Source organism: Eulemur rufifrons, chromosome 2 (assembly GCF_041146395.1).
Source record: "Eulemur rufifrons isolate Redbay chromosome 2, OSU_ERuf_1, whole genome shotgun sequence".
Taxonomy (NCBI): domain Eukaryota; kingdom Metazoa; phylum Chordata; class Mammalia; order Primates; family Lemuridae; genus Eulemur; species Eulemur rufifrons.
Genome location: NC_090984.1, coordinates 24,139,662 through 24,151,689, shown reverse-complemented (window position 1 = coordinate 24,151,689; position 12,028 = coordinate 24,139,662). Strand labels below are relative to the sequence as shown.

The following is a 12,028-nucleotide window of genomic DNA, read 5'->3' as shown; positions in this document are numbered from 1 at the left end:
GCCTCAGCCTTCTGAGTAGCTGGGACTACAGGCTCCCGCCACCACACCAGACTAATTTGTTTATTTTTTTTAGAGACAGGGTCTTGCTATGATGCTCAGGCTGGCCTCAAGCGATCCTCCTGCCTGGGCCTCCCAAACTGCTAGAATTACAGGCATGAGCCACCACACCCAGCCTCTCTTTCTCTCTTTTTACTCCTTCCCTCCCTCTCCAACTATTTTCCCTATCTTTGTGAATGGCAGCAACATATGAATGAATGCAAACATTCAAATTGCTAAATCAGAAATCTGGGAGTCATTCATATCACCAACCCCAACCTAACTCCCCACTTCTAAGCAGCCACCTCCTAAATCTCTCTTCAGTCTTCTTAGTTTTCCCTGTCCCTATGGCCATCAACCTACTTTAGCTACTATTATCTCTTATATAGACTACTGTTAACAGCCTTTTAACTTGGTTTCCTACCCCTAATCCTGTTTTCCACAAATCCCCAAGGCAGCCAGAGTTTAGTCACATCATTTATCCTGTTTAAGGAACTTTCCATGCCTTCCTTGACCTTAGCATACAGCTCATGTTCCTTACTAAGGCTTACTAGGCCATGTCATGACCTTCCATCTATCACCTTTCAAGCTTCAGAACTTGCTGATCCACCCTAGAGTTGTGTATTTCACCCATGGTGACCTTGAGTTTCTTGACTATGGCATGAAGGCATTTCCTACATGCAGTTCTTTCTATGTGGAATACTACCTCCATCCCCACCGACACCTACTTTCAGATCTGATTAAACAGCTCTCTATGAAAGCATTTTCATTAAGTTACCTTCACACCCTCCCACCTCCCACATGCTTGGGTCAGGTGTTCCTCTTCTACACTCCCAAAGCACCCCACACTTCAATTATAATCGAAGAAAACCAGACTTTATTGTATGTCTGTATCACCACTTCCAGGGATTGTAAATTCTTAAAGGATGAGGACAGTTTAATTAATACTTTGGACCTAGTGCTATTGATAAATTATAGTTGCTTAATAAATACTATTTGTACTAAGGATGGATGGATGTAAAACAGCCACAAACACTACTGGAATCTGATAACAATGGACCAAGGATCAAAATATTCATAACCTGAATGCTAATGAATAAGCAATTAGATGTTAGAAGTTACTACCCATTTGAAGTAATTAACACTGTAAGGTGTCATCAAAACTTAATCCTACCACAGGCAAGTAGTTTTCCAAATTGCTAACTGGCCTCGCAAAGATATTTATGAGTATACCCCAAGTTGGATAGTGAAAAGAGCAAAATCTTGGCAGACCTGTCTGGCATTTCTCTCTACCACTACTAGCTGTATAACCCTGTGTTACCTAGCCTCTATGACCTGCAGTTCTGAAAGATGGGGCTCACGCTAACCTCAAAAAGCTGTTACGAAGATTAAAGGGCATAACTTACACATCGAGCACCACTCAATAAATGCTAGTTTCTTTCCATTTTCTACTTCCCAATTCCCAATAAATCAGTTCTACCACAGAAACCTCCATTCTATCACTTGGCTGGAGCAGCCCTGGGGCAGGGTGACTTGTGACATAAACAAACCATAGAAGCAGCTTCCCTGAAGAGTTTTTCAAGGGCTTCTTATGGCCGTTAAAGTCATAAACCTTCAGGGGGAGACTGAAGGCTCCACTAGCATGTGATGCCACCCTGTATGGTGAACAGGCTGCCACTCAATATTTAAAAGGGTTTAGAACTCTGAATCTGCCCCAATCTATGACTGAAGTCCCAATCAAAAGAACAAAGCCACTTATGCAGGACCCTGTGCTAGTTACTACCAGGACAAGGCTGAATGGTACAGTAACTAAACGTTTCATCTATAACACAGTATACCTGGTAAGCCATCTCTTCCCCCTCTCCCTATCCCAAGAGCTTTACAAAAGAAGGAGATGGCCGCTTGGTGACAGCTGAGCTGACAAGCACCCACACTTCCTGTGGTTGAGCATACACTCCCACAGGAAGGACCTCTACACCACACCCAAGCCCAGCCAATCTCAAGATGTGGACACAACAATAGTACACCACTGTTGGCTGGGGATCAGCGCTCAGTACATGGCCAGGAAGCTTAAGCAATGCCATATCTTAAAACAGAAACAAAGAACATGAAAAGTGAAGACTGAAGTTCCTGATAATGAGTTGTATTCACAACAGCCAGGAATACAGAAGAAAATCTGATCCATTTCTTTATTACAATGGACTATAGATCTATAAACCTTGAGGCAGATCCCATCACTGAAAACTCTTCACACACAGACCTCTCCAACCTCTCCACAACCAACCTCTTCTTTTCAGCTGACCTTGTCAGTGGCTCTAAAACATGGGGGAAGGCATCTCATCCAATTGCCTAAACCTCTCGAAGATGACGCAAATTGACTCTATTTTCTCACTTATTTCCAGGGTTAGTGGAGGAAATTAAAGAAAATGCAGAAACATGAACAACCTCTTTCATTTCTAATCGAAGCATTGGTTAGGCAGCGAAACTCCTTTCTTCATAATCAACGGGAAAGGGACTGAAGGTTATGCCTTAACAAGCTAAGAAACTGACAACATGCCCAAGCATGAGTTGTGTAGCTAAAACAGTCCACGTCTGCTGTTAAAAACAAACAAACAAACAAACAAACAACAATAACAAAAACCAACAAGATATCAACTGGCAATAACCCTCCAATGCCCTGCTTCATTCTTCTGTTTGGAGGTGAGGAGGTGGTGTGGAAGGAAATAGAAAGACAGGCATCTCTGGGGCTGAGACTGTTTTTATTTTATTTTTAAAAATCACCAAGTTCTCTCCACTATTGTATCCTCCTTCAAAGACTGCAAAGACATTCATACTATTTTCTTGTTATCCTCAGAAATGCCTGGAATGTAGGCAGATTTAAAGAAAAAGCAGCAGCAGCAACAACAGCAACAGTTTGGAAATTAGGCAATTAGCCTGAAGGCACATATTTAAACAAGAGATTTATAAACACTCTTCGGTGGACTCCTGAATAGATGATGTTCCAGCCCCTAAGTCCTCCAATGTCGACAGTGTTTCAGCAGAGTATCCAAGACAGGGGAGCAACTGTATTGCAAGGAAATAAGACTCACCTTTTTCATGGACACATATACCTTGATCAAGTGGAGTTTCTTGGGCTCAGTACTATCCAGGGCTACTCGAAAGGCACTATGATTTAGGTAGTAAAGAAAAAACCAGGGCTGTGAAAAGAGAGGCTGGTTGAAGACTGTGGGCCAAGCTAATCTAGGCTTTGGGATTCAAAATGACATACAACAATTATTTTACCCCTCAGCTGAAAACTATGGTCCTGCTACCTATGTCCTTTCCAGAGACAATATATTCGTCACTTTATTTCTCCTTATGTATTCTTCCTTTCTCTACATACCCCTTTCACAAGAAAAATCATTCTACTCCAAAACTTTCTTCCCACATTGTTTTCTTCTCTACTTTTAAAACAACATACTTACTGGCAACCAAGGCTTTGGGAGTAATATGCCTTGTCTTTGCCATGGGAAAGGTTAAAGTGTACTTAGCCACTAGCCCGTTAGATGAACAGAACTAATCAGCATTCCTCTTTCTCCCCAGCCCAGCTGCCCGGTCTTATTTGTTTCCCTCCTACAACATCTCCAATTCTGTGATGAGTCAAGAGCAGCATGAGTTGGGATCACACTATAGTGTGACTGAAATCACATGCTTATGTTCCAAATTTGAAAGGAAAGGTAATCCTAAGTGAAAACCCGCAAATCATCTCCTTCATGATGACCTTAGAAATAAATCAAAACCATGAAGCCTTCATAAAAATTTTTATACAAAGTAGCCTTTTAATGCTAATATATCCAACAAATAATTACTAAATATTGATGTTCCAGGCAAAGTTATAGGAGGAATAGACAAAGAAGGTATTTTAGAAGATTCAGATCATAGTGAACTGGCCGCACAGTGGCTCACGCCTGTAATCCTAGAACTCAGGGAGACCGAGGCGGGAGGATCGCTTGAGGTCAGGAGTTCCAGACCAGCCTTGGCAAGAGCAAGAACCCATCTCTACTAAAAATAGAAAGAAATTAGCTGGGCAACTAAAATAGAAAAAATTAGCCGGGCATGGTGGCACACGCCTGTAGTCCCAGCTACTTGAGAGGCTGAGGCAGGAGGATTGCTGTAGCCCAGGAGTTTGAGGTTGCTGTGAGCTAGGCTGATGCCACGGCACTCTAGCCTGGGCAACAGAGCAAGACTTTGTCTCAAAAAAAAAAAAAAAAGAACTATGCCACTTATTAACTTAGTCCCTTGTTTAATATCTGAGGATGAGGAAATCAAATATTGATAATGGCTGCAGAAGGATCCAGATACTCATATAATAATCTTACTTCCATTCTAGTATAAAAGGGCTGAAGAAGGGGGCAGTGATTATTCAGTTCTGGGACCATGGCATCCTAAGTAACTCACAGGGATGTGTATGTGAAATTTAGACCAAGATGGGAACCTTACAATACCCATAAAGTACTACAGCTTCAATCAACTAGTTTCAGGAAAAGAAAAGAATGCAGACAAATGGCATAATTAGACCTACCATTTTATCTGGAAAATTCAGACTTCATCAGCTCCATCAAGCACTATGCTCCAGATAGGTATCTGGAGCAATCTTAGATGGTGCCATTCCAAGTTAACAACTCTTTAATTTGCAAACAGGATGTGGCTTAATAATCACAGAACTAGCTTCATTCAAGTGTCTAGATCCTAAAATAATTCCATTTAACAAGTTGAACAACATGCAACACACACCCTCTCAAGGGAAATACCTCTCAATGACAAAGATAGGTGGCAAATACCAAACACCTCCACAGACCATTTAGCAACTGGTGGGACTATAGCTAACCCTTGAAGGTGAATGCAAAATAGAACTGAACCACAATACCAGACTTGTTTGTCAGAAAAGGATAGTATGAATTCCACTGAGTTCCAGGTTCAGATCTAAACCAGAGTCATACGGCATTGAGAAAAACACTAGCCCAGAGCCTACAAGTAAGTTATTTGGAGGAAGGAAATGGAAATCTGTCAGTGGAGATATAACATGCATAGGTTGCTTTCTTTACTAAAATCAGACCATAAAGAAATATACTGTGGTTTGGGCCTTGCTGATACTGCTTTCCCTTCAGTTGCTTCATCCTTGTTTCTGCAGAAATAGAATTATAGCTCAAAGTCACCTGAAAGCCTCCACAGGAAACTATGTTCCAAAGAGAAGATTCCAAAGGGAAGAACAGTAGAAAAAGAAAACATTTGTAAGTCTTTGGTAATGTAATAATGAAGACCCAACCCAGTCTTCATTATTTCTCAACGGACAAGAACTCTCAACCAATAAGGCAAATTCATTCACAAGAAGACAGTAATAAATTAAAATAAGCATCTTATTGAATTTCTAATCTGGCTCTAAATCTCTTTCATTAGGGAATTTTTAGCACCCCATTGTCAGATAATCCCCCCATTCCTATTTACTTGATTAAACTATAGCAATGGAGGTGAAGGCTTAATTTAGAAGTATAGGAATTACCCTCATTTATACAATAGTAGTAAATATCCTACTTATCTTTTGTTTTTTTGTTTTTTTTTTTTTGAGACAGAGTCTCACTCTTTTGCCCAGGCTAGAGTGAGTGCCATGGCGTCAGCCTAGCTCACAGCAACCTCAAACTCCTGAGCTCAAGGGATCCTCCTGTCTCAGTCTCCCGAGTAGCTGGGACTACAGGCATGCACCACCATGCCCGGCTAATTTTTTCTATATATATTTTTAGCTGTCCATATAATTTCTTTCTATTTTTTTAGTAGAGATGGGGTCTCGCTCTTGCTCAGGCTGGTCTCGAACTCCTGAGCTCAAACGATCCGCCCACCTCGGCCTCCCAGAGTGCTAGGATTACAGGCATGAGCCACCGCGCCCGGCCCCTACTTATCTTTTGAGCATTTCATTTCATAATACATTGTGTACTTCTGCTTCATATTTTACCAGCTGAACTGTAGAGCTTGGGCCTACATCTTAGACTTTTCTTGTAACCTCTGGAGTACCCAGCACTGGGACTGGCAAATACCAATTAGATGAAGGATCTCTTTTTTCATAAGCCATGCTGTAATTGCTCTCTAACCAAAATAAAATATTCTGAGTGCCAATCTTGTATAAGGCACTCAATTACTTGCCATGAAGGATTCAGAGAAATATGTGATCTACCACATTCAATAGCAGACCTTTTATCCTCTTCAGCCTAATGCATCTTACCAGTTAAGAACTACCATGATGCCAAGAGTCTATCTCTTTCTCTAAATTATCTGTTGTTTCCTGAGTACCATCTGTTTAATTAAATACTTTTAATTCTATATATTAAATGAGAACTTTTGTGAAAATAGTTTAAGCACACTTGAAATATCATACAAAGTGATGTTACTATATGGCCCTAACACCCATACAATATAACCGGAGAGCTAGATTCCAGGAGATTATCAAGAAAACTCTAAATTTTAAGCCCATAAAGCAGAATTTTATTTCTTTGCATTGCTGACTCGAATCATAAATTTGTTGTGGAATAATTATCCACAAACACAATTTTCAGTACTCATTATTACATAGTTGCCTAAAAGAAAATTGCTAGCCCCTTCCATTTTATATGAAGCCAATGTCCAAAGCACTTCTGACTCCTCATTCCAACCCCACACTTTGATCAACCTCTTCACTCCCCAGTTCCCAGCCTTATCACACACACCAGGCCAGAACTTTGAGCTCAATTACAAACTCTGCCTCTGCTCAAGTGCTTCTTCCTGCCCCTGGAATACTCTCTTTTCAGACCTGGCTAATTACATCCACAGTGGCTGCTGGAAACTCATTTCCTTATGGAAATGTTCTGTTTCTCTTAAAGTTTAAACATTTACTGAACCTGCTATGTGCCAGATTCTTTTATGTTATTTTGCATATGTTCTCGTATCATTTCTCACCAATTTTGAGTGTCTTCTCTGGTTTCCTCTACCCAGCCCTAGTCACAGCCTCGCAAGGACCCTGTGTCCCTTGAACATTGTCAGAAGGGTCACCTTAGATGTCTGCTGGCACAGTATCAATAATTTGATATCCTGATTGCACTGTAAGTCCTACAGTATGTATTTTTTTTTTTTTGGACCGACTCCTTTTTTTTTATTTTTTATTTCATCTTATTGTTATGGGGGATACAGAATTGCTGGTTACATACGTTGCCCATGTACCGCCTTTCCCCCCAAGTCAAAGCTCCAGGCGTGTCTGTTCCCCAGATAGTGCGCGTTGCACCCATCATGTAGGTATATATCCCTCCCTTCCCCACCCCCCTACAGTATGTATTTTTGAATGAAAACCTAACATAGCCCAAGGAAAGGATTCCAAATGAATCTGGCCCCAGCTCGGTGAAGGAGTGAATGGAGGAGAGCTAAACCTTGGGGAGTCTGAGACGACAGCTTAAGAAAAAAAGGCAAGAGGAGGTGGCGTGCACATGATCAGAGGGTTGGGGACAAGCACAAAGGAGGGCGTCTCAGGAGGTTTGGGGGAGCTGTCCCAGGGCAGGCTCTCTCAGGGCTTCGGAACGAGGCGGGGCAGGTACGACTGACCTGTGAGGTTAGGACGGGGCCAAGACCCGGAACCGAAGAGCAGGTCACGGTAGCGTTGGAAGGCCTCGTCGAGGACGGAGCAGCCGGGCTGCGCGGCCGAACTGACGTGGTACTGGAATCGGAAGTTGTTCGGATAGAGGACGTAGCGCCGGTCGGAGGTCTGGATGTATTGGGGCCAGGGCCATAGGGCCGTCGCCGGCTCCGCGAACGCTGCCGCCAGCAGCAGCGAAAACCAAAGCCTGGAGCCTGCCATGGCCCGCCGGTCACCTCCGTCCCAGCGGGCTGGGCCACGTGAGGCCCTGGTCAGGTGAGCGGCGCCCGCGTGACCATCGGCGTGTCACGTGACCGGAGGCGGCTAGGCGCCGGCGACCCGGGAGGACGGGCTCCGGACCCTTTCCCTGCAGGCCTGGACGTGGGGTCCCGCAGCGCGCCGCCGTTCCTGCTGGGCCTGGCGCGGGCTCCGCTCCCTGGGCGGCCCGCGGCGCCGTGCGGGCTGCGGTGGACCTGTGAGGCCCGCCAGGCTGCGGAGGCAACGGGGGGAGGCGGGGCGGGCCAGCCGGGAAAGAAAGTTTCCCACACGGGGCACGTCTCGCGTGAATACTGAACTGTGAGAAAGAGTTCTCTAGCCTTCTTCCCAGGCCGAGGTAAATTCAGAAGCAGAGAAACAGAGGATTAAAGCCACAAGTCGTTCTGATATGAAATGCTGTGAGGCAAGAAGAGACTGGAATTAGGTCGTCTGAACGGTTCTGCTCGAGAGGGGATCACAAGATCACCAAAATGGGAACTGCTTAAGACTGGCAAAATGTATACTTTAAGAGCAAGCTTGAGGCGTCCCATTCTCTGCCTCTGATGTGAGCTCTTGACTTCATGACAAATTAGAAATCTAGTCAACTGCCCTCAAATCCCCGGCCTCCAGACAAAACTCCATATACCCTGGTGTGTATTTACTGCATGCAGTAGGATATTGCTTGGATTTTAGGGGCCAGATGGAGAATGCCCAGAGATAAGGACAGGGGCCTGGTCTTGCTGGGGCTTACAGAGAAAGTCAAAGAGTCAGGGCTTTATTCTGTGAGCAATTGAGAGTCATCCCAAAGATTTGCATTTTAGAAATCTCATGCTGAACTGGATAAGAAACCAGTTAGGAGATCTACCACCCTCTTTTTTAAAATTGGTGATGGAGGATAATGAGAGCCTAAACTACAGCAGTGGGGAAGGAAGAGAGCAGGAGAGCCAGGAAATAAATAGTGGGAATCCAGGAAAAAGCCCTAAGGAGATCAAGAAGAATTCCACACATCAGAGCATAGGTGAATCCCTGGCTACAAAAGAAAAGAAAAATAATGCTGTTGTTATTATTTTTGTGTGGTGAGTAGGTTACTTTTAAATCATAAAATTTCATTTTAGTATTAAATGTAAACATCAGGAAAATGAACTTCTTAAAAATAAAGGGCTTTTAAAATCATGATAATTTATATTAAGGTTGTAGGTACGTAATAGTAGTCATACATACATGGTTCTGAGGGGAAATCAGATAAAGAAACAGTCTCACTTTTGTAATTTACAGTGATTCATCAAGAAATTTCCTTTAGAAGGTTAATTACTCTAGAATGGAGCTCGTAGCAAAGGAAACAGAAATTAGATCTCACAACCACAGTTTCAGATCCAAAGGCTTGCATTCTTACACTAATTTCTCCATTGCTTAAATCTAAATTTTCATCAGCACTAATAATGTCTGGATACTCTGCCAGTCAGGGGAGACATTACCCAAGGTTCCAAGGTACAGAATCCCAGAAGCATCGGAAGAGCCAAGTTCATAATCAGGCCCATAGGATCAATAGTTTCAGGAGGGGTCAGGGCAGGTTCCAAGGTGAAAGCAGTAGATGAAAGTAGGGTTTCAGGACTGAGCATCTGCCAAAGCACACTTTTATGTGATACTCAGTGTGTACCAGGGGAGATGAGTCATTTACTTAAAAGAGTCATACGAGATGAAGGAGCTGGACCCAAATAAAGAGATTATAAAAATTACCAATAAAAGTACTTAGAAAGTTAATGAGTGAGTGTTAAAAGTTTTTTAAAAATCATAGTCATAATAGATGTTCAGAGTCTAGCATAGAGATGGTAGCAAAAATCTAAATGAATAGTTATTTTAATATGAGTTCTTTAGTATATGTACAACATTGCCATCAATTTTGATAGTAGAGGAATAATAAAAGTAATGACAGGTACTATAATGTATAATATTTGGCTGTTTTCTCTATTTTTTCCTTTTATGAAAGGCAGCTTATTGAATTAATAAAAACATTTAATTTTCATAACTATAGCTTCTAACAAAATTAATTTACATATCAGAAAAAGAATTCGGTGTGAGAAGATGTGCCTAGATTTTTGGCTCATATATTAGTCATCAATGCAAGAGCTCAGAGCAGGGAATGACTAATTTTGCCTGGGGAAGTCTTTTACGTGACCTTTGAGCTGGCCCTGAAAGCATGAGTTAGAAAGAATGGGAAGGGGAGCATGTGCAAAGCACAGAGGAGTGAAAGAAGATGGCATATTGAACGTAAGGTTTATGGACATAGTAAAAGAAGATGTTCCATGATTATCTCCCTTCCTGGCCCACTACCATACTCCTTTCTCCCTGGAATGTCTTTCCTACCTCCCAATCCCACCATCCACTTGAAGGTCTGAACTTATATTTTACCACCCTAGAAATCTCTGACCTCGCAAACTGGGTAAGATAACCCTCTGTGATCCCATAACTCTCAGAGCTTATCTCTATCAGAACACTTATCTCATAGTATTGTAGTTGCCTGGTCATTTTTATGTCTTCTCCATTAGAGTAAAAGCTTCATAAGGGCAGGTTCCATGTTCATTGTTGTATTTCTAGCCCCTAGGCACAGTGTCTAGCGCACAGAAGGTGCTTAAGAAATACTCCTTAAATGAATGATTGAAAGGCCCTGAATATCTCTTCTCTTACTTATCATTTTCTTATCCTTCAGGTCCTAGCCTAGACCAGGCCAAAAAGAACACGGGGAATGGAGTACAGGTATGCCAAGACAGCAGTTCCCCTCAGTCCTTGGGATGGCAGGGCCTATGGCAGAGAAACATTCTGGCCAGTCACCTCCAGTCAGAAGAAGTCTCTTTCTATGTGTGCTGTGATATGAGAAACTTGAGGAAGTATCACCTCCTCTTGGGTGCTTATACATGGCACCCTCATATTAGCCTCTTGTCTGTGTTCCCAGTAGACCACATGCTGAATGAATGGTATCTTTTTCACAATTGTGTCCTTACTGCCTAAGCCAGCACTCTGTACACAGTTAGTGTTCAGCAAATATTTGTTGAATGAATGTATGAATGAGGTAGCATTTGTGTTAAATTTTGAAAGACAGAATTTCAATGTGTAGAGGAAAATAGAAGTCCATGGAAAGGCTGGCTGGGTGCAGTGGCTCACACCTGAAATCCTAACACTCTGGGAGGCTGAGGCAGGAGGATCACTTGAGCCCAGGAGTTTAAGGTTGCAGTGAGCTATGACGATGCCACTGCACCCTACCCAGGGCGAGAGAATGAGACTCTGCCTCAAAAAAATAAAAAAATTAAAAAAGTCCATGGAGAAGGACTATGATCTACAAGGAAAACTCTGTCTAAATTGTTCACTTTAAGATCCTCAGGTCCTGGAAGAGCACCTGGCACATAACAGACATTTAATGAATATTTTCTTGATCAGTAGAATGAAATGACAAGCAAACCCAGGCAAAGATCTCTGAAAAAGCTGGAGTGATACCAAGGAAGTGAATGATTCTTTTTGGCTAGAACAAATAGTGCATGAAGAGAAATACTGACAAAAGTAATGTTAGAAAGTAAGTTGAAATTGGGTCATGCAGTAAGGAAAGTAGGAAATTATTGAATGAGGTACTGTGTACAAGATGTGGTATCTTATTTATCTCTTACAGCAGCTGTGTGAAATTGAGTATTGTCTACATTTTACAGATACAAAACTGACTCTGAGAATTAAAGTAACTTGGCCAAGGCCCCATACACAGTTGTCCAAACCAGTATTTGGATCAGGTCTTCTGTACCAAAGTCTATTTCTATTATATCAATCATAATTCCTTGAAAGCTAGGCTGCAGATTGTGTTGGGATTTTACTCTTGAATCCTTAGGAAGACAGTGAAATTGTTTTAGTTGAGAAGCAACAGGCCAGAGCTAAGATTCACTGAAATTAACCTGTTAACAAATGTAGGAGAGATCAAATGGGGAAAGTCAAGTGCAAGGAGATTAGCTCTGAGGCTGTTGGCTGAGAGCCCTCTAAACAATCTGACCATCCCCATGTGCTATGGGACTCAGCCAGTGTAGCCCAGAGTCACTTGGTATTGATGCCTTCATTTCTCTTCTCTCACGG

The 12,028-nt window shown here is 42.4% G+C and overlaps 1 protein-coding gene across 1 annotated transcript in view; it reads right to left on the bottom strand.

Annotated features, from left to right (window-relative positions):
- HEXA (hexosaminidase subunit alpha) overlaps positions 1-7,931 on the bottom strand; it is a 29,348-nt gene extending 21,417 nt beyond the window's left edge. Inside the window, exon 1 of the mRNA XM_069482105.1 lies at positions 7,636-7,931. Within this exon, the coding sequence (XP_069338206.1) occupies positions 7,636-7,888 (253 nt within the window). The 5' untranslated portion in view covers positions 7,889-7,931. The remainder of the gene's footprint in view (positions 1-7,635) is intronic.
- Positions 7,932-12,028: the final 4,097 nt, after the last annotated feature.